Source organism: Antechinus flavipes, chromosome 3 (assembly GCF_016432865.1).
Source record: "Antechinus flavipes isolate AdamAnt ecotype Samford, QLD, Australia chromosome 3, AdamAnt_v2, whole genome shotgun sequence".
NCBI classification, from domain to species: domain Eukaryota; kingdom Metazoa; phylum Chordata; class Mammalia; order Dasyuromorphia; family Dasyuridae; genus Antechinus; species Antechinus flavipes.
In genome coordinates, this window is record NC_067400.1 from 10,466,131 (window position 1) to 10,494,114 (window position 27,984).

Here is a 27,984-nt window from a genome sequence, read left to right on the forward strand (position 1 = left end):
TATCCCTCCGTCCCTCTCTCCCTCTCTCCCTTTCTCCCTCCCTCCATCCATCCATGTGGCTCCTGAGGCCCCTTGTTTCAGACTGTGCCCGGCCAGAGCAGGATGACGGATGAAAGCCCAAGGCGAGCCCTCACACACTCTCCTCTCACCTGTAGGGAGGCAGCTTGGGAAAATGAAGGTTCCTGGGCTTGAACAGCCAATGATCCAATAGAAAGTTCTCTGTTGGACCTCTCCAGCCTCTCCTCACTGGCCCTCCCTGCTCCTTCCCTTTTAGTCTTCACACACTTTATGTGTCCTCACACCCGTGATCCGGTAACCCCAGGCTCCTGGCTGTACCTCCCTGATCTCCAGACTCTGGGCATTTGCCCTGGCTGTCCACTAAGCCTGGTATTCTCTCTGTCCTCAGCTCAGTCTCCTAATTTTCTTCAAGTGCCAACCCAAATCCCGCCCCCTACAGGAAGCACTCCTTAATGCTAGTACCTGTGAATTCACTCCCGTTTACCCTGTATTTGTCTGGTTGGCACATAGTTACTTACGTTTTATCCCATCCCCATTAGACTGTGACTTTCCACACAACCCCAGAACTTGACATGTTACCTGGCACACACTTAGTGCTTAATAAATGCTGATTGACTGACCGACGATAACCAATGGACACAATGACCCGAGACCTTATGATGAACTCACTCCCACAAACATGTTACCTGGCACACACTTAGTGCTTAATAAATGCTGATCGACTGACTGACGATAACCAATGGACGCAATGACCAGAGACCCTATGATGAAACATTACCCACCTCCCGATGGGGAGGAAAGCGGCAAAAGAGACCTGTCTTTGGCTACGGCCACTTTGGGAGTTCATGCCCTTTGATGAAGCTATTTCTTGTCAGGATTTTTCATTTTTTTCTCTTGGGACGGTCAAGAGGAAGAGGGGGGACGGTAATGATCCTCACCCCAAAGGGTCACTGTGACAGAGTTTTAGTGCACAGGAAAGAAAGAAAAAAGAAATTCAGGCAGGTGCACAAAGAGAAGTCTCAGAAGTAAAATACAGACTTTATTGCATACAGTCCTTATAGCAAGCCACATGAAACAGAGCATCTTGGGTCATCACAGTCCTCACTTTGTGTTCTGATATTTCTGTGGAGATGCTCTTTGTGTGATGCTGAAGTTCAGAATTTTTTTTAAAAAATGATTTAAAAGGGGGCAGCTAGGTGGCACAATGGATAGAGCACCAGCCCTGAAGTCAGGAGGATCTGAATTCAAATTTGAGCTAAGACACTTAACACTTCCTGGCTGTGTGACCCTGAGCAAGTCACTTAACCCCAATTGCCTCAAGGGAAAAAAAGCCAGTTGGAGGATAGTAGTTTTCCCCAGACTTTGTCTATTTGATGTCCAGCCAATGTAAAACAAAGGGGGAAAATGGAATTAACAGCCGGCGGATCTTCAGCACTCGTCCAAAACAGTTCACTTACGTTATTTGATTAGATTAATATGATGACCTTATCTCAGAGAAATGAAATGACTTGTGTAGGTCACACAGCTGGTACTTCACTGAGGTCACCATCTGCAAAACTGGGCCCTAGTTCTCCTAGGTAAGCATACTTCTTTCTTACTAAGTCCTGTCCAGTCCAGTCCCCAAAGCATTTATTAAGCACCTACTGTATGCTACCAGGCTTTAGGGCATAAACTAAGAATAAATAGCTATCAGTGCTCTCAAGCAGAAGAAGCAAAAAACCACTGAACCTAGGGCGAGGTTGTGTAGACTCTCAGGGATGTGTATAGACTATCTATAAAGGGCTTTGCCATGGACGCCGTCCCTCTTCACTCAGACTGATTCTTGGAGTTTGGGGGAAGGATCCCCAGAATCACAAAATGTTAGAGGGGAGAGAGAGGGGAATTTGGAGGGTGAGAATGATTTCTTTCCTTTACAGAGGAGAAAGCTGAGCCTCAGACATGGGAAATGACTGGCACAAGGTCCTAGAGAAGACCTGCAAATGTTTGGATTTGGAAGAGACCCGGGAGAGTGTTCAGCTTCCTTATTGGATGAGCGGAAAGACTGAAACTCAGATAGTGAGCATTTCATGGACATTTGGACTAGGAAGGGACGTTGGAGCTCATCTTGTTCAGCATTCTCTTGTACACGTGGAAACTGAGGCTCAGGAAGTTAGAAATCACGTGGGCTTCAGGGCTCCTGGCCTTTTATCGGTAGCTCTCTAACCCCAAATGGCAAGCCCAGAATCGGAATCGAGTCCAGCCTCCCTCCCCTCAAGAGGATTTGCCCTGGGTTACCCAATAAGAACATATCAAAAGGGGTTCTCAGTAATATCAAGGAAATAACAGCAAAGGCAACAAAAGCAGCCATGGCAGTCACATTTAAACTTTCCTTGGAAACCAGTGGGTATCATCACTTCCTCCCCTCGAAGGCTTCTGGCTCTGGGAAGCAGGAAGAAGCAGAAACTTGCACACGTGATGACATCCAGACATGGTGGAGAGGGATACCTGGGGGAGGCTCATGCAAAGGCCTGTGGGTACCTCAACTTTAGTGGAGGATGGTGAAGAAACAGGTGTGACCTCGGAGGCCCTTAGCTCCTCAAAAAGGGCTCTGTCCACTTGGAGATGTCCATGAAGACGGAAGAAGAGCTGTGGTAGAGCCAGAGGCAGGGCAGCGCCCCTTCCCGCGTCCAGACATCTTTAGTCCCATCATACACCTCCATCTCCACCCGGTAGTCTCCTTCCATGCCCTGCCAGCGGCCTCCCGTCACATAGAGCTTGTCGCCCAGGGATACCATCCCGCCATTCTCGTGCAGACTGTGAAGCAGCTGAACCTGAAACAGAGGAAGTGGCCTTTCTTTTAATAACCAGCACTGGGCACAGTGCCCAGCACACAGTAGGCGTCTCATGAAAGCTTATTGACTGACTGAGGCTGATAATAAAGATGGGGTAGAGAAGAGCCATTAGCTCAGGAGAAGAAAGCAGAAAAATAAATGCCAGCAAGAAAATTGAATGACATCTGCTTAAATGAATGTCTTTTAATGAGCAACGGAATGAAATCTCATTAAGTGAATGTCTTTTGATGAGCTACTTAGTGAGACCTCTTAAAGTTAATGTCTTTTGATTAGATTAATATGATGACCTTATCTCAGAGAAATGAAATGACTTGTGTAGGTCACACAGCTGGTACTTCACTGAGGTCACCATCTACAAAACTGGGCCCTAGTTCTCCTAGGTAAGCATACTTCTTTCTTACTAAGTCCTGTCCAGTCCAGTCCCCAAAGCATTTATTAAGCACCTACTGTATGCTACCAGGCTTTAGGGCATAAACAAGAATAAATAGCTATCAGTGCTCTCAAGCAGAAGAAGCAAAAAACCGCTGAATCTAGGGCAAGGTTGTGTAGACTCTCAGGGATGTGTATAGACTATCTATAAAGGGCATTGCCATGGACGCCGTCCCTCTTCACTCAGACTGATTCTTGGAGTTTGGGGGAAGGATCCCCAGCATCACAGAATGTTAGAGGGGAGAGAGAGGGGAATTTGGAGGGTGAGAATGATTTCTTTCCTTTACAGAGGAGAAAGCTGAGCCTCAGACATGGGAAATGACTGGCCCAGGGTCCTAGAGAAGACCTGCAAATGTTTGGATTTGGAAGAGACCCGGGGAGAGTGTTCAGCTTCCTTATTGGATGAGCGGGAAGACTGAAACCCAGACAGTGAGCATCTCATGGACATTTGGACTAGGAAAGGACGTTGGAGCTCATCTTGTTCAGCATTCTCTTGTACACGTGGAAACTGAGGCTCAGGAAGTTAGAAATCACGTGGGCTTCAGGGCTCCTGGCCTTTTATCGGTAGCTCTCTAACCCCAAATGGCAAGCCCAGAATCGGAATCGAGTCCAGCCCCCCTCCCCTCCAGAGGATTTGCCCTGGGTTACCCAATAAGAACATATCAAAAGGGGGTCTCAGTAATATCAAGGAAATAACAGCAAAGGCAACAAAAGCAGCCATGGCAGTCACATTTTTAAGCTTTCCTTGGAAACCAGTGGGTATCATCACTTCCTCCCCTCGAAGGCTTCTGGGTCTGGGAAGCAGGAAGAAGCAGAAACTTGCACACGTGATGATATCCAGACATGGTGGAGAGGGATACCTGGGGGAGGCTCATGCAAAGGCCTGTGGGTACCTCAACTTTAGTGGAGGATGGTGGAGAAACAGGTGTGACCTCGGAGGCCCTTAGCTCCTCAAAAAGGGCTCTGTCCACTTGGAGATGTCCATGAAGACGGAAGAAGAGCTGTGGTAGAGCCAGAGGCAGGGCAGCGCCCCTTCCCGCGTCCAGACATCTTTAGTCCCATCATACACCTCCATCTCCACCCGGTAGTCTCCTTCCATGCCCTGCCAGCGGCCTCCCGTCACATAGAGCTTGTCGCCCAGGGATACCATCCCGCCGTTCTCGTGCAGACTGTGAAGCAGCTGAACCTGAAACAGAGAAAGTGGCCTTTCTTTTAATAACCAGCACTGGGCACAGTGCCCAGCACACAGTAGGCGTCTCATGAAAGCTTATTGACTGACTGAGGCTGATAATAAAGATGGGGTAGAGAAGAGCCATTAGCTCAGGAGAAGAAAGCAGAAAAATAAATGCCAGCAAGAAAATTGAATGACATCTGCTTAAATGAATGTCTTTTAATGAGCAATGGAATGAAATCTCATTAAGTGAATGTCTTTTGATGAGCTACTTAGTGAGACCTCTTAAAGTTAATGTCTTTTGATGAGCAACCTGAGTGAGATCTCATCAAAGAATGTCTTTTGATGAGCTACTTAGTGAGATCTCATCAAGTCAATGTCTTTTGATGAGCTACTTAGTGAGATCTCATCAAGTCAATGTCTTTTGATGAGCTACTTAGTGAGATCTCATCAAGTCAATGTCTTTTGATGAGCTACTTGGTGAGATCTCATCAAGTCAATGTCTTTTGATGAGCTACCTAGTGAGATCTCATCAAGTGAATATCTTTTGATGAGCTACAGAGTGAGTTCTCTTAAAGTTAATGTGTTTTGATGAGCTACTTAGTGAGATCTCATCAAGTGAATGTCTTTTGATGAGCTACTTAGTGAGACTTCTGTAAGTTAATGTCTTTTGATGAGCTACTTGGTGAGATCTCATCAAATCAATGTCTTTTGATGAGCCACTTAGTGAGATCTCATCAAGTTAATGTCTTTTGATGAGCCACTTAGTGAGATCTCATCAAGTCAATGTCTTTTGATGAGCTACTTAATGAGACTTCTGTAAGTTAATGTCTTTTGATGAGCCACTTAGTGAGATCTCATCAAGTGAATGTCTTTTGATGAGCTACTTGGTGAGATCTCATCAAGTCAATGTCTTTTGATGAGCCACTTAGTGAGACTTCTGTAAGTTAATGTCTTTTGATGAGCCACTTAGTGAGATCTCATCAAGTCAATGTCTTTTGATGAGCCACTTGGTGAGATCTCATCAAGTCAATGTCTTTTGATGAGCTACTTGGTGAGATCTCAACAAGTCAATGTCTTTTGATGAGCTACTTGGTGAGATCTCATCAAGTCAGTGTCTTTTGATGAGCTACTTGGTGAGATCTCAACAAGTCAATGTCTTTTGATGAGCCACTTAGTGAGACTTCTGTAAGTTAATGTCTTTTGATGAGCCACTTAGTGAGATCTCATCAAGTCAATGTCTTTTGATGAGCTACTTGGTGAGATCTCATCAAGTGAATGTCTTTTGATGAGCTACTTGGTGAGATCTCAACAAGTCAATGTCTTTTGATGAGCTACTTAGTGAGATCTCATCAAGTCAGTGTCTTTTGATGAGCTACTTGGTGAGATCTCAACAAGTCAATGTCTTTTGATGAGCTACTTGGTGAGATCTCATCAAGTCAATGTCTTTTGATGAGCTACTTGGTGAGATCTCAACAAGTCAATGTCTTTTGATGAGCTACTTGGTGAGATCTCATCAAGTCAATGTCTTTTGATGAGCTACTTAATGAGACTTCTGTAAGTTAATGTCTTTTGATGAGCCACTTAGTGAGATCTCATCAAGTGAATGTCTTTTGATGAGCTACTTGGTGAGATCTCATCAAGTCAATGTCTTTTGATGAGCCACTTAGTGAGATCTTATCAAGTCAATGTCTTTTGATGAGCCACTTAGTGAGATCTCATCAAGTGAATGTCTTTTGATGAGCTACTTGGTGAGATCTCAACAAGTCAATGTCTTTTGATGAGCCACTTAGTGAGATCTCATCAAGTGAATGTCTTTTGATGAGCCACTTGGTGAGATCTCATCAAATCAATGTCTTTTGATGAGCTACTGAGTGAGATCTCATCAAGTCAATGTCTTTTGATGAGCTACCTAGTGAGACCTCTTAAAGTTAATGTGTTTTGATGAGCTACTTAGTGAGAACTCTTTAAGTTGATGACTTTTGATGAGCTGCTTAGTGATTTCTCTTTAACTTAGTGTCTTTTGATGAGCAACCTGAGTGAGATCTCAACAAGTGAATGTCTTTTGATGAGCTATTTAGCGAGAACTCTTTATGTTAATGTCTTTTGATGAGCTACTGAGTGAGAACTCTTTAAGTTAATGTCTTTTCATGAGCTGCTTAGTGAGAACTCTTTACAGTGATGTCTTTTAATGAGCAGAGATCTGCTTAAGTCAAGTCTCCCTAGGAATTCCTAGTGAAATCTGCTTAAGTGAATGTCTTTTAAGGAGCAACTGAGATCTGCTGTCACCCAGAGCAATCCAGGGGAAATAGAAGAGCTCTTCAGCTCAGGGGGAGAGGCCGTTGGAATGGGAGGATGTTGGAAGAAGGCAGATTTCTTGACATCAATGAAAATGCCTAACTATGAGCGCTAGTCCAATGTGGAGCTGACAACTTTTCTGTCCTCTCGGGATTCCTTCTTCCCTTCAAATACTTCCCCTTTTTTCCCCCATTAGAATAGGGGCTCCTTGAGGGCTAGCACCCCCACTCCTGCCTTCCTCTGCATCTCCAGCACTTGAAACGGTGGCTGTGGTGGAGTCAATGCTTAATGTCTCATCTGACTGATTGAGGGAACTAAGAGAGAAGTCATTTGCCCCAGTCACACACAGGACTGGAAGGGGTCCTCATTTTACACACGGAGAGATGGGCTCAGTCCTGACACGGAGCTTTTAACTGGATGTCTTCAGAGCAGTCAATATACAGGCAGAATATTGGCAGAAGAGTGGAGCTTCTCCAAGACTTCGTTCTTGGATCAAGGCTGACTCCTGAGATTCAGCTCTCCCCCCTCCCCCATTTCCTGTTTCATGAGGAAACTGAGACCCAAAAAGGGAAAGGAACTTGCTTAATGTGATGTAGGCAATAAGTATCGGAAGCAGGATTTGAATCCCCAGAATCCATTGTCTCTCTAGGGTGTGTCGGGGTCTGTCCCAACTAGCCAGGGTCCCGAAGGCCCAGCAGGAGCAGTCCGGCCCCATGACATTCATGAAAAGGCTCTCCCAGCCACCCCCAGCGGGAGCTGAAGGGCTGGAGCTGGGAATGGGTCGCCTGCCCTCATTCCTGGCAGGGACGGACATGGGGGGAGCACCGCCTGGCAAGCCCCCCCTGCACCTGTGCTCCCGCCCCAGCGAGGGCAGTGTGGTCCGTGGAGCACTGACGGCATGGGAACAGCTGCGAGATAGCTCTGGAATGATCCAAGTGTAACCCTACCCTGGGACACATCCTGGATGGGCCCAGAGGTCAGGGCCCTTCCTGCAGAGGCTCCGGGGGAGGTGGGAGCTTGGGCCCTTCTGCCCCACCCTGCGGGAAAGTCCCAGAGAGGATGTCTGGGAGGAAGGATTCCCGGCTGCCAGCCCCCTCTGGCTCCCTCAGCTCCCCACAGCCTCCTGGCAATTCACTTCACTTTGGGGGGGCCCATTTCCTCATCGATAAAATGCAAAGGTTGATCTCACCGCCTCCAAGGTCCCTCCCGGCCCCACCTGTCAGATGGCATCGTGCAGTGGTCTCTAGGGCCCCTTCCATATGGAGAATCTTATGGAGATGGAATAGAGCCAGAAGGGACCCATTTTATAGATGAAGAGACCTGAGTCGCAGAGAAGTGAGGGGACTTGCTCCATAGTTATATGTCCAGTCAGTGTCGGGACTGGGACTAGAATTCAGGAGTCTGGCTTCAGATCCAGGCCTCTTCCTATGATTCCATGTTCCTCTGTCCTCAGAGAAATTAAATCCATTTCCCAGGGTCTCCTTGATGCTCAATGACGCGTCCTCTGATTCCAGATGCAGCACCATGGACACATCTGTTAAGGGAGGCCTACCAGCCCCCAGGGATCATGGGAAGGAAACCGCTTGGAAAACTTTAAAGAACTCAAGAGATGGGAGAAAGCTTTACGGCCTCTCCTTCTCTGACCCTTTAACATCTAGAAGCCTCTTCAGGTTCCTCCGTTGAGGAAGATGCTATGATTGGCCCCATTTTGCAGATGAGGAAACTGAGGCAGGGAGCGGTTCAGTGGTCTGCCATGATCACACACATAGGGTCTAATGTATCTTGCTGGAACCTCACAACCTCTCCAGTGAGGAAAATGCTACAGGCACAATTGGCCCCATTTTGCAGATGAGGAAGCTGAGGCAGGGAGAGGTCTGGTGCATTTCTGAGTGCATCTCAGCCCTCGGCCATGTTGTATCTCTGTACGGTTTCTGCCCGAGGACCCGGCAGCCTGGCCATTTTGGGGATGGGGACACCTGGGAACGTCTCACAGGACGACCATCGGACTGAAGAGAGGGAGGAAGCTCGGGAGGCATCTGGCCCGGTCCATACACAGGGAATCCCTCCTCTATGTCCCTGAACAATGGGCTTGTGACCTCCCTCCTGGAGGGGAACCAACCGCCCCATCCCCCGGCTTCTCCAGAACGTACATCCTCAGCGCAAGCCCAAAGCCCTTCCCTATCCTGCCCTCCTTCCTCTGGAAGCTCCGGGGCTGTCTGTGTCCGTGCTCCCTGGAGCCGAACCCGGGACCGGATACGGGTCAGACCAGGCAGGGGACGGAGCACCCTCCCTCCCGCTGGAAGTTCCCGGCAGCCCCAGAGCACCGTGGTTCCGTCTCCGTGGGATCACGGATGCGCCCGCTCCCGGCCCATGGCGTGGCTCTGTCCCCTGTGCTCCCACTGTCCCCTGTGCTCCCACTGTCCCCTGTGCTCCCGCCGTCCCCCGTGCTCCCGCCATCCCGTGTGCTCCCGCTGCCCCCTGGGCTCCCACTGTCCCGTGTGCTCCTGCCGTCCCGTGTGCTCCCGCCGTCCCTCGTGCTCCCGCTGTCCCCCGTGCTCCCGCTGTCCCCCGTGCTCCCGCTGTCCCCTGTGCTCCCGCCGTCCCGTGTGCTCCCGCTGTCCCCTGTGCTCCCGCCGTCCCGTGTGCTCCCGCTGTCCCCTGTGCTCCCGCCGTCCCCTGTGCTCCCGCTGCCCCCTGTGCTCCCGCCGTCCCGTGTGCTCCCGCCGTCCCCCGTGCTCCCGCCGTCCCCTGTGCTCCCGCCACCCCGGCTTACCTTCTGCCACACGTTGGCCTCGGGGTCGTACATGTAGACCTTCTTGGTGTTGTCCCCGATGAGGTAGATGGCCCCGTTGAGGGAGGCGCAACGAGGGGAGGACAGGTACTTTGGGATGAAAGGCGACGCGATCACGCTCCAGACTTCTACAAGAGAGACGGAGCGCCATTGGCCTGGAGGCCCAGCCAATGCACCAGGTGCTGCCCGGGAAAACCACCCGTCCTCAGGCCCTCACTGGCAGTGACTCTGGGCAAGTCACTAAGTCTGTCTGCCTCAGCTCCTTCACCTGTAACATCTGACCCGGAGCTCTCTGGGCCCTTCTCGCTTCCGAATCCTGTGAAAGGGGGGCTGGAACCATGAGGCTGATGGGGGGAAGGTCCTGGGTTCCTTCCCTGTCCTGTCTGGTTAGGGTCACAGAGACGAGCACCTGACCCTAAACTCAGGGGGCGTTCAGACGCTGAGAGGCTCTGCTCCCCAAAACAAGCGCTGCTTCTATAGGTCTTAGCCGTCGGCCCGGAGGGGCCCCCGGGGAAGCTGAGGCTACGGTTTCATACTGATTACTAGATGAAAGAACTGGGATTTGGACCCAGCACCCAGCACCTTCCTTCTGGTCAAGTCCCTGGGTCAGTAGGACATTTCTGCCCTTCCAATTTTGTGGGCGAGGACACTGTGGCTAAGAGGCCCCCAGGATGGTACAGAGGGAGGACTCTGGGAACACTCGGGCCAGTAGCCGTCATCCCCCTTCTGTCCTGCTGGGTTCCTGGGTGTGAGAAGGTCCCTCCCCAAAGCCCCTCCCCAAGCTCAGCATTCTGGGAAAGAGCTTAATGAAGGCACTGGAGGAGATCCTGATCTCCAAGGACTGGAAGAGGATTAACTTCTTTCTCTAGCCTCGGGCTCATAACTGGGGCGTTTGTCCTGATATGTTATGACAGATTAAGGCTGAGTGTCAGGGCTTTCTAACGTTCAGAGGGGTCGCCATCACCAGCCGTGGGTGAGGGGGCAGCTCTGAGAGCCGGTGATTCCCCCCCTTACCCCCATCAGCTGCAGGAGAACTCGCCAGGTGGATGATGGCGGGACAGGCCAAGATGGCCCATGAGGAGCTTGCCCGGCCCTCAGGGAAGCCCGGAAGCCCTTCATGGCGGGGGTCGCCTTGACTCTGGCTCCACGCGGGGCCCGCCTCGGGACCACCCTGGGCCCCCCACGCGGCCGCTCACCTGTGAGGGGGTTATAGCACTGCAGGGTCAGCGCGTTGTACTTGCAGGCGCACGAGCCCACGAGGTAGAGCCTCCCGTGGCAGCCGACGGCAGAGAAGTTGCTCACGTACTTGGGCGCCGGACTGATGACCGACCAGCTGTCGTTGTAGGGGTTGTAGCTCTCGACCTCCACCACGTCCATGGTGGTCCCTGGGAAGCAACAAGAATGGATGGGGGGTCAACGGCCGAGCGACTCGGGGACCAAAGGCCAGGATCGGAAGGGAGCGCCTCCTGTTACAGGGGAGGGAACCGAGACTTGGGTCACACACGTGGAACGTGGGGGAGCTGGGTCGGAACCTGTGACTTGGGGTTCCTCCTTGTCCCGGGCCCTGGACCAGGCCTTCAAGGAGCTCCCAGCGTCCACGTGGCGAGGCTGCCGCTCGCGGAAAGATGGGCTAAACCGGAAGTCAGCAGCCCCTTGGTACGAGGGTCCTGATGGGGCTCAGCCAAAGCCCCCAGAGCTGACATAAAGCACGAGGAAAGAAGGAAGGGAAACAGCTCGCGTTTCCGGAAGACTTTATCATTTGCCGAGTTCATCAGGCAGTCCACCAGCTTGGCTCCTTTTACCAGGGTCAAGGGGAAGGACTCGTCCGGGAGGAAACAGCTAGGGAAGGTCAGCGCCCGCCTGTGAACGTGGCTCTCCCCACATGTACCTTCACTATTCTTCCTACTCTACTGAGAGGCGGGGAAAGAAGGCAGAGGTGCCCATCGGCAGCCCTCCGTGGACCAGCCGCTTACTTGACCTTGGCGATATCATCGTGCCCATTGGACAGATGAGAAAATGGCGGCCCCTAAAGTGGAGTGACTCGCTGGTCGGCGCTAGGACAGGGGATGGCCCTGAATCATTCTGGACCACAGGCCGTGACCCTGGGGATGAGGAAACAGGCCCATCAAAACCTCAGCGTGATGACCTAGGGATTCCTCGGGGGACGCTTCCTGGCTCTGGGGGGCCCAGTCACCGGACACTTCTTAGCCTTGGATTTCTCTATGGGAGGAGGGAGCCGCGCTCAATGACCCACGAGTCCTCCCAGCTCTAGATTCATGCTCCTCTGAAGCTATGAGCCCATCCCTGCTAGCATGGGGCTGCGGTGGGAGGCTGGTCTAGCTCGAGGGGGTGAGCCGGCTAAGTTTAAAGGAGTCCTTTGCAAGCCATGTGGGCTTCAGCCCATCGTCAGGGAGCTTGAACGTGGAGGGTGGGCGACACTTTGGGAACGTGGGCTCTGGAAGTTAACTGCTGACTTGATCTGGAAGACACAAGTCAAAGCCCACCCACTGAAGCTGCTGGAAATTTGGTAAAATGATGGGGAAGTCGAGTCATCGATTCAGCTTCAAATAAACAAGAAATCCAGATGTCCTAAGCCCAAATCAAATTGGAGTGAGCAAATTCTGTGCACACCTGGAGTCAGAAGACTCATCCTCCTGAATTCAAATGCAGCTTCAGACTCTCGCTCCTCTGTGGCCCTGGACAAAGCATAGCACCCTGTTTGCCTCAGTTTCCCCATCTGTAAAATGAGCTGGAGTATCTTTACCACGACAAGTCCAAATGGGCTAATATTCATTCAGAAGATTCTAATCAAATCCCCATTATCTGCAAAGCTCAGAGCACGTGAGGCATCAGAGGAGCGCCTGAGATCACTATCACTGCCTCTGCTTTCCTGTAGCTCATAGTCCAATCGGGAAAATGATGTTCTCAGGTAAATGTGCCTCAAAATGGACCGTGATCAATGGCACGAGCAAGGACCAAAACGCTCAGAGAGTGCAGAAGATGACGGGATCCGTCCCGCCAGGACAAATCTGGACAAGCTTAGGGAAGGGAGGTCCTGAATCCTGGTGAGGCTCCTCTTGGCAGTCAGATAAAGGGTGGGAAGAGAACTCTGAAAATTCAGTCGGGACCCCTGCAAGTGTCATGAACCACAGATAATCTTTGCAGACAAAATAACATTCGGAAACTCTGCCAAGATGGATGGACTCGGAAGCTTTGCCCATGGTGGCCGGCGCCCCAAACGAGGATGTTTATTAGATTAAATAAACAGAAAGGAGAAAGTGGCAGAGCCAGCTGGCACTCACCCCCAATGGCGTAGATCTCTCCGTTGAGCGCGGCGCTGGCGTGGTTGGTGCGGGCTTTCAACATCGGCGCAATGATTTTCCAGATGCCCTCTTTCTGTGAAAAGCACCAGACCTGGGTTGTGGACCACGTGTCGATTTTACTGCCGCGGGAACCTCCTGTCAAGAAACGCCACAGTGAGGTTCTGATGTGGAAGGAGCGGGCAGGTGAACCCCACCCCCCAATCTCCCTAAGGGGAAGTTCCTGAACCATTGCCTGTAAGCACCATGGTGCTCAGGACCCCCACCCACGGACAGCGCTCCCTTCTCAGCTAAGAACTTTTGAGGCTCAGAGCTGGAGCCTCAGAGTCACCTGGCTTACTTTGTACCTGAATAAGATTCCCCCAACCAACATCCCTGGCCAGACCTTGTCCCACCATGGCTCCAAAGCCTCTGGGGACAGGGAACCTACCATGCCCATGGGGGGGGGCGGCTTTTCACTTTGAGGGGACGCCATTCAGTGGCAAGTTCTTTGTGATATCTGGTCTAAATAACTTGCTAACTTCCACCCAGGGGTGCCTGCTTGGAACCATGAGAAGAGGCTCAAGACGGGCACAGGGGAGTTGGAGACGCCTCACCTAACTCATCAAAAACAGGATGACCAGCTTTCTATGGAGGGCTCCCCCAAATCAGGGGAATTCTAAGTTTCCACATCCTTAAAGCTTGAATAATTAAATTCACTATGCAGGAAGCTATGAAAGCTTAAAACTGCCCTCAGAGTTTGCTCCCACCCCTTATTACGTTACCTTCCTTTAAAAAATTACCTCATATCTGTTAATTCACTGAACCCCATGATTACCCTGTGAGGTGGGTGCCATTATCATCCCCACTTTACAGATGAAGAAATTAAGTTTCAGATGGTATGGAAGATTAGCTGATCATCACATGGTTAGAGTGTCAATGACCAGATTTGACCCCCAGGGCTTTCTGACTCCATCCCAACCACCATAGACTGCTGCCCAGAATCATTCAGAGGCATTTCCTGTCCTATCGCTAACTAGCAAGTCACTTTTGGGGCCGCCATTTTCTCGTCTATCAAATGGGAACAATAATATCACCAAGATCAAATAAGTGGCTGACCCAGTAGGAGACTGGGAATCTTAATTTGCCCCCAAGTGGGAAATTTCCAAAAAAAGAAATCCCATTTTTCATAAATATAGATGGCCCAGCAGCATTCTTGGGCTCCTTGTTGAAGAGGTAGAAGATGGGGGGCCACAGAAAAGGATTCAGCAAATCAGTTCCAATGGAGCAGTAATGAACTGAACCAGCTACGCCCAGTGAAAGAACTCTGGGAGATGACTGTGAACCACTACACAGAATTCCCAATCCCTCTATTTTTGTCCGCCTGCATTTTTGATTTCCTTCACAGGCTAATTGTACACTATTTCAGACTCTGATTCTTTTTATACAGAAAATAATGGTTTGGACATGTATACTTATATTGTATCTAATTTATACTTTAACATATTTAACATGTATTGGTCAACCTGCCATCTGGGGGAGAGAATGGGGGGAAGGAGGGGAAAAATTGGGACAAAAGTTTTGGCAATTGTCAATGCTCTAAAATTACCCACGCATAGAACTTTTGTAAATAAAAAGCTATGATAAAAATTAAAAAAAGAAAGGGGTTCAGTCACACAGAGTTGGGGCACCAAGGCGAGCATCCAGATTCTACTGAGTTGCAGTGGGCGAGAACCGCCCCTCTAGAGCTCGGCTATCAGGAGGACCAGTTCCCGAGATGGGAGGACCATTCCCAGACCCTGATGACCCAGGCAAGAATTCATGACCAGTGACAGCCGGGAGCCCAAATATACCCAGAAAGGCGTCAAATTAGACAGAAGAATGTGGCCCAGAATAGCCGAGCCCCGGAGAACTCTAGTAAGCAAGAAATAGAACTCACAAACGAGTTCTGAAATGAGCAACCAAAGCCCCCGGGCAGTCACCCAGCCTGGCTCACACGGCCTTCCTCCTCACGTACCTGTGACATAAATATCATTGTTCAGCGCCACCAGAGAAAAGCCCCACTTGTGGTAGTCGGGGAAATCGGGAAGGGCCGTCCAGCGTTCTGATAAGGAAGGAGAAAAGGGGGGAGAATATCAGCACGTGGGGCACGAATTAAAAGCTCTGACAAATGATTGGAAGCAGGGACTCTAAGCAAAGAGATCGCCTCCCTCTGAATTATTGGATTCCTGGCACATGAACTAATGGACAATGGATTCCTTTTGGACTATTTCTAGGACTTATGGACACGTATAAATTCTGATGTTGATTCATGTTATTTGTTACATTGCTACTAGCCTGCGTTCTATTGCTATGTGCCTATGTAATTTGTGTAATGATGTGTAATGCCTCCCTGTTCCATGATCCGAGTCCATGCCCTCCACTTGCGTCATCTTGCCCGGGTCATGTGCCCTCTGATTCATGTTCGGGTCACTCTGGGAGGGCAGAGGAGAGGGCCAGACCATTGTCTCACCGGGCTGCCTCGTGGCGTTCCGGGAGCCTCTGATCCGGGCAGGGCACAGCTGCTGGGCCCCGTGGGCCAAGAGAGCTCACCACATTAGCTCAGCCTTCAATCTCCCATGGTCCTGGGCTCCTTCCTCTGCCGGGGCCTCCCGGGGACCTTCTGGCCAATGTCAGTGTGCGGCGTCAGGGGCTGCTCACCCGAGAGGAGCTGACTGGCACGTGCCCAACCTCCCCCCCCACCCTCCCTGGGCGACCAGAAATCCAGCCAAGTTCTCACACAGAGAGACGTCACTGCCCGGCCGCAGATTGCTCTGGGAGAAACAGAAAGGATGATTCCGTCCCCATAGAATGCACGGGATCAGTGTCCGTTCTGTTGTTGGGCTTCATCACTAGGGAACGGGCCACGTCAGCTTGGATCCGGGCTGCCCAAAGGGCGGGACAGGTGGGTAATGAAAGGGGCCTAAGCAAAGTTACACATCGCCTGCCAAGAGTGCTTCACGGCTCATGAGCGGATTTACATCCGTGACCTCATTGGAGGCTCCCAATAGCCTACTGAACTCCAGCTCTCACTGGCCCCATTTTCCAGAAGCTCACTTAGCTGTCTCACAGCCAGGAGTCAAACCCAGATACTTTGTTTGGTTCACTTAAGTACCCACCGTCCTCTAAGGCTAAAAGTTGCAGAGCAGATGGAAACTGCAGGAATAGAGGGAATTTTCTTACTTAGAACTGCAATGATGAGATCATAGATCTGAACATAAATAAAGGAAAAATCATAGGTCTGAATGTGAATGAATGAATGAATGAAAAATCATGGGTCTGAATGTGAATGAATGCAAAATCATAGGTCTGAATGAACATAAATAAATGCAAAATCATGGGTCTGAATGTGAATGAATGAATGAAAAATCATGGGTCTGAATGTGAATGAATGCAAAATCATAGGTCTGAATGAACATAAATAAATGCAAAATCATGGGTCTGAATGTGAATGAATGAATGAATGAAAAATCATGGGTCTGAATGTGAATGAATGCAAAATCATAGGTCTGAATGAACATAAATGAAAAATCATGGGTCTGAATGTGAATGAATGAATGAAAAAATTAGGTCTGAACATGAATGAATGAATGCAAACTCATAGGTCTGAATATAAATAAATGAAAAATCATAGGTCTGAATGTGAATGAATGAATGAATGAATGCAAAATCATAGGGCTGAACATGAATAAATGGAAAATCATAGGTCTGAATGTGAATGAATGAATGAAAAATCAGGTCTGAATGTGAATGAATGAATGAATGAAAAATCAGGTCTCAACATCAACGAATGAATGCAAAATCACAGATCTGAACATAAATAAATGAAAAATCATAGCCCAAATGTAAATGAATGAATGAATGCAAAATCACAGATCTGAACATAAATAAATGAAAAATCATAGCCCAAATGTAAATGAATGAATGAATGAATGCAAAATCTCAGATCTGAATATGAATGAATGCACAATCATAGGTCTGAACATGAATGGGTTGGTATTGAGGGGGATGGAGGGATGCAAAGAGAGGTCCCATCCTTCACAGCCTATGGCTAGCCCTCACATAAACTGCTCGCTACTGCTTTTGAGAAGGGAGAAACCCCAGCTGCCTGGCCCATTCAGAAGCTCTCCTGTTTGGAATTCCCTGGCCTCCCCTCTACAGGCCCAGTCACACTCTCTGAGAACCTTAACTACTGCACTGCTATGGAAGGGAAAGAGAAAAGGCTCAGACTTGAGGTAGCAAATGGACCCTCAGCCTGGTGTCTGGCTGAGTGCTGGGGCCAGCCCTCCGGGATATTGAACAGGAGTTCCGAGGAAGGGAGAAGATCCTGGGATCCTAGAGTCTGAAGGTCCCTCCTGGATCCCGTAACTTTCAGGGACTAGTGTAATTAGTATTCCCATTTCACAGATTTTGGTAAAGGGCCGGGGACCAAAGCCTTAGAGGAGTTCCTGCTCTCTGGGACTTGGCTCTGGCACCAGGACAAAGCGTTCTCCCCCTTCCCCCAGCAGAGAGTCAGTGAAAACCATGGAGACAAACACTGATCTCCTTGGCAGTTTTGGGCTGTTGGCTATGGGGCTTTCCCTGAGGAAAGTTTTGGCCTGGCAGTGGGGCCATTTGAAGGTGGCGTCAGCCACAAATGTTCTCCTTCACAGCTTGAAGAGCCACCTGGCTCTAGGGGGCAAACCCCAAGTGACCGAGGAGGCAGCCTCACTGACATCAGTTGACTTGGGTAATAATCCTCCCTGTTGGCCCTACTCCCCACCCAATCCACCCTCCCTGACGTGCTCCATCTGGTAGGGTCAAGGTGAGGGGGGGGGGGCAGCTGTTCCAGGGGCCATGGCAGAAGGAAGGAAGAAAGGAAGGAAGGAAGGAAGGAAGGAAGGAAGGAAGGAAGGAAGGAAGGAAGGAAGGAAGGAAGGAAGGAAGGAAAGAAGGAAGGAAGGAAGGAAGGAAGGAGGGAGGGAGGGAGAAAGGAAAGAGGAAGGGAGGAATGAAGGAAGGAACAAAGGAAGGAAGGAAGGAGGGAGGGAGGAAGAAAGGAAGGAAGGAAGGAAGGAAGGAAGGAAGGAAGGAAAGGAGGGAGGGAGGGAGAAAGGAAGGAAGGAAGGAAGGAAAGAAGGAAGGAAGGAAGGAAGGAAGAAAGAAGGAAGGAAGGAAGGAAGGAAGGAAGGAGGGAGGGAGGGAGGGAGAGAGAGAGGAGAAGAGAGAAAGAGAGGAAGGAAGGAAGAAAGGAAGGAAGAAGGAAGGAAGGAGGGAGGGAGAAAGGAAGGAAGGAGGGAGGGAGGGAGGAAGGAAGGAAGAAAGGAAGGAAGGAAGGAAAGAAGGAAGGAACAAAGGAAGGACTGGGGGCCCTTCCCTGATCTATCTCTTCCTCCCGAGGTGTGACTTTCCTCATCTGTGAAATGAGGAGATTGGCCTAGATCTTGGGTTCCTTCCAGGTTCAGAGCACCCAGGCTTCTCCTCAGGTACTTACTAGATTTTGTATTATAGAAGGCGCAGTTCCTGGAGATGGGTGGAGGCTCCTCATGATTCTCCTCATCCTCGGACTCTTCCAGTGCGCGCCCCCCTACTATCACCAGAACTTCTTCCAGTTTCTGCGGAAGCATTGTTGAAGCCTGTTGGGCCAAAAGTATAAAAGATGGGGATTAAAGGGAGAACGGTCTTTTGATGTTGATTCTAGAACACAATTAGAAAACATTTTCTACACAGATAAAGACAGATCTAAACCACCAAAGAAATCTTAATTACTTATGGGTAAGCCAAGTCAATATAATAAAAAATAACAAATCTACCTGAATTAATTTACTTATTCAATATCATCCCAATCACATTACCATTAGAGCTAAAAAAAATTACAAAATTTATCTGGAAAAAATAAAAGTCAAGAACATCACGGGAATCCATGGAAATGTTAAAGCGAACAGCCTAACAGTACCAGATTCCAAACCACATTACAAAACAGGAACCATCAAATACAAGCTAGGACTGGCTAAGAAAGAGAGTGGTGGATTCATAGGATAGATGGGGTGTATAATACACAGTAGCAAATGACCACAAAAATCTGTGTTTGAGAAATCCGGGGGGGGGGGGAGGGGTAAGGAAGGGCTCACTATCTGACATAATTGCTTGGGAAACTGGAAAACAATTGGGCAAAATTTAGATATAGACCCAATGTTTCACCCAATATACCGAGATGAAGTCAAAATGAGTGAATGATTTAAACATAAATTTAAGCCTAAATGATTTAAATATAAATAAAAACTCAAAAATAAGCAAATTGGGGGAATATGGAAAAAATTTCCCCTTTTAGATCTATGGATAAGGGAAGAGTTCGTGAACAAACAAGAGATTGAAGGGTTACAGGAAGTAAAATGGAAAATTTCAATTACATGAAATTTCAAGGTTTTGCACAAACAAAACGAATGCAGCCAAAATAAGAAGAAAAGCAGGAAACTGGGGGAATACTTGATAGCAAATATGTCTGATAAAGGCCTCCTTCCTCAGAAATATAGGTAACTGAACCAAATTTACAAACATTAAGAACCATTCTCCAGTTAATAAATGGTTAAAGGAGATGAACAGCCAGTTTTCAGAAAAAGAAATAAAAGCTACTAATAGTCACATGAAAAAGTGCTCTAAAATGCCATCAATTGGGAAAAGGCAAATTTAAACAAGTCTGAAGTGCTGCCTTACACAGATCAGACTGACTGACCTAATAGAAAAAGCAAAATGGCAGATTCTGAAGAGAATGTGGAAAAATAGGGACACTAATAGACTTTTTGTGTAGCTGTCAACTGAGCCAATAATTCTGGAGGACAATTGGGAACTATACAAAAGGGATATGAAATTGTACATATTCTTTAACCCAGAAATATTACTGTGAATATCTTGAAGAGAAAGTCTTTAGCCTGGAAGAAAAGCCCAACACACACATACACACCATGACTAGTTCTTCTGTGACTGAGCACCAGGGATGGGACAGCCACAGGTGACTGTGATTATCGGCTGCAGGACAAGGGGCAGCTCCTCCGCCGTTAACAGCGTTCATCTCCCACCCACCACGGGGGTCCCCGCCCAGCCTCATCACTGACCAGGCTCTGTTGCTGGGAGATCACCGCCTTGCAGGCCTCCGAAGCCCTCGTCAAAGGCTCGGTGCAGAGCAAGTGCTGCCGGAATTGGTCGGGAAGAGAAACCAGGTGCACCAGGTCGAGCAGCTCGGGCAGGTAGCGGGCCCTGGCCTCCTCCTGGTACCTCACCCACCTGAGCAGGGCCTCGGCCCGGCTCTGCTCCTCCCGCACCTGGAGCAGCTCGTTGGCCAGGTAGGCGGCCAGCCTGTCTTTGGGCAGCTGCAGGAACTCCTCCTCCTGAGACACGGCCTCGAAGTTCTCCTGCAGGAAGGCCCAGGCTTTGGAGGACACCTCGGGACAGCCGTGGCGCTCCCCGAAGTCGCAGATGCCCAGGCAGTTGCTGGCGTCTATCTGCTGCTGCAGGTAGCGGCTGCACACTCTCTGCACGGCGGGGAAATGGAGCCGGTTGGAGGTCTCGGTCAGCGCCTCCACGTTGTCCTGGTTGACCGTGAGCCTGCCCGTGTACACGAAGTCCAGCAGCAGCCCCACCGTGCCGGGGTCCACATCGGGGAGCTCCACCTGGGCGGCGATGCTCTCCGCAAAGTCCCCCGCAAACATGGCGTGGAAGTAGGGGCTGCAGAGGGCCAGGAGGCTGCGGTGACACGGGAACGCCTGGCCAGCGACCCGCAGCGTGACGTCCGACAGCTTGGGGTGGGCGCGGAAGGCCCGGAGCCCATCCAGGATGTCCTGGGGGTGGGACTGGAGGCAGAAGTCCAGGTCATCCATGTTCCTCACCATGGCTCCGGCCCAGATGCGTCCTCCCCGCGCAGTCACAGAATGGCCTCGGGACCCCAATCTGCCTCAAAGGGGAGAAAATCAACATGGGGGAGCGGCGGAGGAGGAGCCATTGCCTCTGCCTGCCCACCCCACGCCCCGCCCCCGTCCAGCCCCCTTCTCTGCACATTGATTCAAGTTCTCTTGAGCTGAATGGGGCGGGTTGGGAGGGTGACCAAGAATCAGAATTAGAGAGTTTGGGAAATGATCCGCTCCCCCCTCAGATGTGGCAGTGGGGCCCAGGAGGTAAAAGTAAGACTGCGGAGTAATGGGTCTGGGGCTGTCTCAGAGGGCACAAGGTGTGAGAGGTGGAGGGGAGGGGGTGGCGGGGAAGACACTAGCGTTCCCATTTTCAGAAGCAGACTAAGGCTTGGTGAGGTTCGGTGACTCCCCTGAGTCACAGGGCTGGGCTGGGCTGGGACTCCGGGCCTGGCCCCTCAGCTGTGCACAGGGTCTGGTGCTCTGGCTATTTCTGCCTACATGACACGCCCTCCTGGGGAAATAGGATCCCTCTGACCAGCCTTTCTCCCAGGCGTGATGACCGGTTCTCCTGGAAGATGAGTCACCTGGAGTCCCCCGAAGGGACTATCCCTATCCCAGCCAACACTCCAGAGATCTGAGCCATCAGCACTGACCCCCTGGGCCATCCTTGGGCCTCCTTTTCTGTCAGCCCTGACCCCCTGGGCCATCCTTGGGCCTCCTTTTCTGTCAGCCCTGACCCCCTCGGGCCATCCTTGGGCCTCCTTTTCTGTCAGCCCTGTCCCCCTGGGCCGTCCTTGGGCCTCCTTTTCTGTCAGCCCTGTCCCCCTGGGCCGTCCTTGGGCCTCCTTTTCTGTCAGCCCTGACCCCCGGGCCATCCTTGGGCCTCCTTTTACTTCCTGTCCTCCCCTTTGGCCCTTGGGCAGAATTCCCACAGTATGGATGACAAGGGATGGCTGGGCCGGCTGAGCCTCAGAGCCATTCTGACATTCCCTAGCCCTGACTGGGAACTATAAACTATCTGCTCCCAAACAGAAGCAAAGTGGAAATGGATCTGAATTGTCGCTGTGGTCCTGGGCCCATGTGAGCAGGTCAGGAAGGGGCTGGGCCCGGAGGGCTCTCCATGAAACCGGCCCAGCACACGTGGCTTCCAGAGGCCTCTAAAGGGGCAGTATCCAGAGAGAGCTTTGTCCTAAGTCACCTTCCAAGCCAGACCCATGTTTAGCCCGTCCCTCCTTCCATGTTGATTCTCCCTCCTCAGTCAGGTCCCTTGGGTGAAACGAGAGCTCAGGGCACTAAAGCTCTTTCTCCCAGAGCCGTACTGAAACCAGAATGTCTTGGGGGGAGGAGGGGAGACAGGAACTTCCATATAGGACTCTCCCACCCTTGGGATCGATCTGGAGGGGCAGGAGGGAGCCCGGGGAGGGGGCACCAGAACTCTGAGCCCCTGAGGGTGAAGGCCACAGATGGACAAGGAAGGAAGCATCTGCTTCTGAGCTGGAAATTCACCCTGACCTTGCCAGAAAACTCGGACAAAGCCCCGTTCTCTCCAGGCTGGTTATGGGCTCTGCTCTTAGCTGCCAATGGCAGGGAGCGCTGGCCCACAAGCACCTCTGTCCCGCTTCTCCCTTCAGCCACGTGCCAGCCCCACCCCACCCTCTGAAGGTCAGCATTGTTGTCACACCATCCTCCCAAGCTGCCATGGGCCTCTCTGAGGGAATGTCTGCCCTATAAAGACTGAGGGGACAAAGGCAGCTCTGGGACAGCCCAGGAGGCAGCTCTGGGACAGCCCAGGAGGCAGCTCTGGGACAGGCAGGAGGCAGCTCTGGACAGGCCAGGAAGGAGCTCTGGGACAGGCCAGGAGGCAGCTCTGGGACAGGCAGGAGGCAGCTCTGGGACAGGTCAGGAAGGAGCTCTGGGACAGGCCAGGAAGGAGCTCTGGGACAGCCAGGAGGGAGCTCTGGGACAGCCCAGGAGGGAGCTCTGGGACAGCCAGGAGGCAGCTCTGGACAGGCCAGGAGGGAGCTCTGGGACAGGCAGGAGGCAGCTCTGGGACAGCCCAGGAGGCAACTCTGGGACAGGCAGGAGGCAGCTCTGGACAGCCCAGGAGGCAGCTCTGGGACAGACAGGAGGCAGCTCTGGGACAGCCAGGAGGCAGCTCTGGACAGCCCAGGAGGCAGCTCTGGACAGGCCAGGAAGGAGCTCTGGGACAGCCAGGAGGCAGCTCTGGACAGCCCAGGAGGGAGCTCTGGGACAGCCCAGGAGGCAGCTCTGGGACAGCCCAGGAGGCAGCTCTGGGACAGCCCAGGAGGCAGCTCTGGGACAGCCCAGGAGGCAGCTCTGGGACAGGCCAGGAGGGAGCTCTGGGACAGCCCAGGAGGCAGCTCTGGGACAGCCAGGAGGCAGCTCTGGGACAGGCAGGAGGCAGCTCTGGGACAGGCCAGGAGGGAGCTCTGGGACAGACAGGAGGCAGCTCTGGGACAGACCAAGAGGGAGCTCTGGGACAGGCCAGAAGGCAGCTCTGGGACAGCCCAGGAGGGAGCTCTGGGACAGACAGGAGGGAGCTCTGGGACAGACAGGAGGGAGCTCTGGGACAGGCAGGAGGCAGCTCTGGGACAGCCAGGAGGGAGCTCTGGGACAGACAGGAGGCAGCTCTGGGACAGCCCAGGAGGCAGCTCTGGACAGGCCAGGAGGAGCTCTGGGACAGGCAGGAGGCAGCTCTGGACAGGCCAGGAGGCAGCTCTGGACAGGCCAGGAGGCAGCTCTGGGACAGGCAGGAGGCAGCTCTGGGACAGACAGGAGGCAGCTCTGGGACAGGTCAGGAGGCAGCTCTGGGACAGACCATGAGGGAGCTCTGGGACAGGCCAGGAGGCAGCTCTGGGACAGCCAGGAGGCAGCTCTGGACAGGCCAGGAGGGAGCTCTGGACAGCCCAGGAGGGAGCTCTGGGACAGGCCAGAAGGCAGCTCTGGGACAGCCCAGGAGGGAGCTCTGGGACAGGCCAGGAAGGAGCTCTGGGACAGACAGGAGGCAGCTCTGGGACAGGCAGGAGGCAGCTCTGGGACAGGCCAGGAGGAGCTCTGGGACAGCCAGGAGGCAGCTCTGGGACAGGCAGGAGGCAGTTCTGGGACAGGCCAGGAGGAGCTCTGGGACAGGCAGGAGGCAGCTCTGGACAGGCCAGGAGGAGCTCTGGGACAGCCCAGGAGGCAGCTCTGGACAGGCCAGGAGGCAGCTCTGGGACAGGCAGGAGGCAGCTCTGGGACAGACCAGGAGGAGCTCTGGGACAGACCAGGAGGCAGCTCTGGACAGCCCAGGAGGCAGCTCTGGGACAGGCAGGAGGCAGCTCTGGGACAGACCAGGAGGCAGCTCTGGACAGGCCAGGAGGAGCTCTGGGACAGCCAGGAGGCAGCTCTGGACAGGCCAGGAGGGAGCTCTGGGACAGACAGGAGGCAGCTCTGGGACAGCCAGGAGGGAGCTCTGGGACAGCCCAGAGGCAGCTCTGGGACAGCCAGGAGGCAGCTCTGGGACAGGCAGGAGGCAGCTCTGGACAGGCCAGGAGGCAGCTCTGGGACAGGCAGGAGGCAGCTCTGGGACAGGTCAGGAGGCAGCTCTGGGACAGGCAGGAGGCAGCTCTGGGACAGCCCAGGAGGCAGCTCTGGGACAGACCAGGAGGGAGCTCTGGACAGCCCAGGAGGGAGCTCTGGGACAGCCAGGAGGGAGCTCTGGGACAGCCCAGGAGGCAGCTCTGGGACAGGCCAGGAGGAGCTCTGGGACAGGCAGGAGGCAGCTCTGGGACAGGCAGGAGGCAGCTCTGGGACAGACAGGAGGGAGCTCTGGGACAGACCAGGAGGCAGCTCTGGGACAGCCAGGAGGCAGCTCTGGGACAGCCCAGGAGGCAGCTCTGGGACAGCCAGGAGGCAGCTCTGGGACAGCCCAGGAGGCAGCTCTGGGACAGGCCAGGAGGGAGCTCTGGGACAGACCAGGAGGGAGCTCTGGGACAGACCAGGAGGGAGCTCTGGGATGAGACAAGAGGCAGCTCTGGGACAGGCCAGGAGGCAGCTCTGGGACAGCCCAGGAGGGAGCTCTGGGACAGCCCAGGAGGCAGCTCTGGGACAGGCCAGGAGGCAGCTCTGGGACAGCCCAGGAGGCAGCTCTGGGACAGGCCAGGAGGCAGCTCTGGACAGCCCAGGAGCAGCTCTGGGACAGACAGGAGGCAGCTCTGGGACAGGCCAGGAGGGAGCTCTGGGACAGCCCAGGAGGCAGCTCTGGGACAGGCAGGAGGCAGCTCTGGGACAGGCAGGAGGCAGCTCTGGGACAGGCAGGAGGCAGCTCTGGGACAGCCCAGGAGGCAGCTCTGGGACAGACCAAGAGGGAGCTCTGGGACAGCCCAGGAGGGAGCTCTGGGACAGCCCAGGAGGGAGCTCTGGGACAGCCCAGGAGGCAGCTCTGGGACAGGCCAGGAGGCAGCTCTGGGACAGGCAGGAGGCAGCTCTGGGACAGGCAGGAGGCAGCTCTGGGACAGACCACGAGGGAGCTCTGGGACAGACCAGGAGGCAGCTCTGGGACAGCCCAGGAGGCAGCTCTGGGACAGCCCAGGAGGCAGCTCTGGGACAGCCCAGGAGGCAGCTCTGGGACAGCCCAGGAGGCAGCTCTGGGACAGGCCAGGAGGCAGCTCTGGGACAGGCCAGGAGGCAGCTCTGGGACAGGCCAGGAGGGAGCTCTGGGATGAGACAAGAGGCAGCTCTGGGACAGGCCAGGAGGCAGCTCTGGGACAGGCCAGGAGGGAGCTCTGGGACAGCCCAGGAGGCAGCTCTGGGACAGGCCAGGAGGCAGCTCTGGGACAGCCCAGGAGGCAGCTCTGGGACAGGCCAGGAGGCAGCTCTGGGACAGCCCAGGAGGCAGCTCTGGGACAGACCAGGAGGCAGCTCTGGGACAGGCCAGGAGGGAGCTCTGGGACAGCCCAGGAGGCAGCTCTGGGACAGGCCAGAAGGCAGCTCTGGGACAGACCAGGAGGGAGCTCTGGGACAGACCAGGAGGGAGCTCTGGGACAGACCAGGAGGGAGCTCTGGGACAGGCAGGAGGCAGCTCTGGGACAGCCCAGGAGGGAGGTCTGGGACAGACCAGGAGGGAGCTCTGGGACAGACCAGGAGGGAGCTCTGGGACAGACCAGGAGGCAGCTCTGGGACAGACCAGGAGGCAGCTCTGGGACAGGCAGGAGGCAGCTCTGGGACAGGCAGGAGGCAGCTCTGGGACAGACCAAGAGGGAGCTCTGGGACAGCCCAGGAGGGAGCTCTGGGACAGACCAGGAGGGAGCTCTGGGACAGCCCAGGAGGGAGCTCTGGGACAGCCCAGGAGGCAGCTCTGGGACAGGCCAGGAGGGAGCTCTGGGACAGCCCAGGAGGCAGCTCTGGGACAGACCAGGAGGGAGCTCTGGGACAGACCAGGAGGGAGCTCTGGGACAGCCCAGGAGGCAGCTCTGGGACAGGCCAGGAGGCAGCTCTGGGACAGGTCAGGAGGCAGCTCTGGGACAGGTCAGGAGGCAGCTCTGGGACAGACCAGGAGGCAGCTCTGGGACAGGCCAGGAGGGAGCTCTGGGACAGCCCAGGAGGCAGCTCTGGGACAGGCCAGGAGGCAGCTCTGGGACAGGCCAGGAAGGAGCTCTGGGACAGACCAGGAGGGAGCTCTGGGACAGGCCAGGAGGCAGCTCTGGGACAGGCCAGGAGGGAGCTCTGGGACAGACCAGGAGGGAGCTCTGGGATGAGACAAGAGGCAGCTCTGGGACAGGCCAGGAGGGAGCTCTGGGACAGGTCAGGAAGGAGCTCTGGGACAGACCAGGAGGGAGCTCTGGGACAGACCAGGAGGGAGCTCTGGGACAGCCCAGGAGGGAGCTCTGGGACAGACCAGGAGGGAGCTCTGGGACAGCCCAGGAGGCAGCTCTGGGACAGCCCAGGAGGCAGCTCTGGGACAGCCCAGGAGGGAGCTCTGGGACAGCCCAGGAGGCAGCTCTGGGACAGGCCAGGAGGCAGCTCTGGGACAGGCCAGGAAGGAGCTCTGGGACAGACCAGGAGGGAGCTCTGGGACAGGCCAGGAGGCAGCTCTGGGACAGGCCAGGAGGGAGCTCTGGGACAGGCCAGGAGGCAGCTCTGGGACAGGCCAGGAGGGAGCTCTGGGATGAGACAAGAGGCAGCTCTGGGACAGGCCAGGAGGGAGCTCTGGGACAGGTCAGGAAGGAGCTCTGGGACAGACCAGGAGGGAGCTCTGGGACAGCCCAGGAGGCAGCTCTGGGACAGACCAGGAGGGAACTCTGGGACAGACCAGGAGGGAGCTCTGGGACAGCCCAGGAGGCAGCTCTGGGACAGACCAGGAGGGAACTCTGGGATAGCAGGAAACTGGGATGGGAGGCAGCTCGAAACAGGACCAGACCCAAATGAAGGGCAAGAGCCCATGGGAGGCTCCTCTCCTGAGCTTGTGGGCTTTTCTGAAGGCCAGAACAGAGGTGCTTTATGGGCCTGGCTCGGTAAGAGCAGAACACCGTCCCCTCTGTAGTGGGGGACGAAAGCTGCTCTTGGGGCCCCAGGGAATAGCCTTGAGCCAATGTGAGTGGAAAAGATAAAAAGGATAAAGACCCAAGTTCTCACCAGGCCCATGGGAGAGTGTCTTCCCGCCTCCCCCATTTCCCCCAGAGCCTGGGCCCCCTGGGCCGGAGCCCGCTTCCTGAGGCCCGGGAGCCCACGAACGACCAGACTCCTGGCTCCTTCGGGCCGGGGCTGGCCAGGCCGCCCCCCCATTGCAGCCTGACTCTGCCGGGGCCTCCCGGCCCTGGGGCCTCCCTTACCTCTCAGCTTCTGGCTTTGCCTCGAAGCTTGCCCTCCTCTGCCCGGGTTCAGCCGAGCGACAGGTGCTGGGCCCGGTCCAACGGGGGCCACAAAGGAGAAAGGACGCGAAGAAGTTTCCTCCACGGATCCTGGCCCAAGGAGGCTCGGCCCTCAGAGAGCCCTGGGCATGTGGGCCCTGGCCGCAGCCCAGCAGGAGAGGCGTGCCGCCCGGCAGGCGCACAGAGGGTATTTTTAGCCCTCTGTCTGCCCCTTGGGGGGGGGGGATTGGACACCGAGGGATTCTGGCCAGGCTGCTGGCTCTTAAAGCCACACGCCCAGCAGTGGCAGACAGAGTGTGGGGACAAGTGAGCAAAATCCCTACTGTGTGAGTGTGTGTGTGTGTGTGTGTGTGTGT

General features: G+C 53.7%; 1 protein-coding gene and 1 long non-coding RNA gene across 5 annotated transcripts; one reads left to right on the forward strand and one right to left on the reverse strand.

The window, feature by feature from the left end:
* Positions 1-1,035: 1,035 nt before the first annotated feature.
* Positions 1,036-27,811, reverse strand: KLHL30 (kelch like family member 30). Of its 4 annotated transcripts, none has more exons than XM_051991744.1 (9): positions 27,590-27,800; positions 19,968-20,799; positions 18,350-18,491; positions 14,855-14,941; positions 12,841-12,996; positions 10,735-10,923; positions 9,521-9,666; positions 4,139-4,464; positions 1,036-2,502 (listed from the first exon to the last, which is right to left on the reverse strand). In XM_051991744.1, the coding sequence occupies exons 2-8, from the start codon at positions 20,739-20,741 to the stop codon at positions 4,222-4,224; spliced, it is 1,737 nt and encodes a 578-aa protein (XP_051847704.1). In that variant the 5' UTR covers positions 20,742-20,799; positions 27,590-27,800; the 3' UTR covers positions 1,036-2,502; positions 4,139-4,221. The 4 variants fall into 4 exon arrangements, with proteins under 4 accessions (XP_051847704.1, XP_051847708.1, XP_051847707.1 ...); XM_051991748.1 differs by having other exon boundaries at positions 1,036-1,991; positions 3,625-4,464; XM_051991747.1 differs by having other exon boundaries at positions 1,036-1,502; positions 3,137-4,464.
* LOC127558373 (uncharacterized) lies at positions 1,535-3,580 on the forward strand. Its single transcript, XR_007952795.1, has 2 exons — positions 1,535-1,629; positions 3,265-3,580. It is a non-coding gene; the product is annotated as an uncharacterized LOC127558373 (long non-coding RNA).
* Positions 27,812-27,984: the final 173 nt, after the last annotated feature.

Excerpts from the sequence above, each read along its gene's own strand:
- KLHL30 (XM_051991746.1), bottom strand. The coding sequence starts at position 20,741 with ATGGTGAGGAACATGGATGACCTGGACTTCTGCCTCCAGTCCCACCCC. Across the intron at positions 10,924-12,840 it reads AGAGATCTACGCCATTGGGG|GGACCACCATGGACGTGGTG; the intron begins GTGAGTGCCAGC and ends GTTGCTTCCCAG. Across the intron at positions 2,829-9,520 it reads AGGCCAACGTGTGGCAGAAG|GTTCAGCTGCTTCACAGTCT; the intron begins GTAAGCCGGGGT and ends CCTCTGTTTCAG.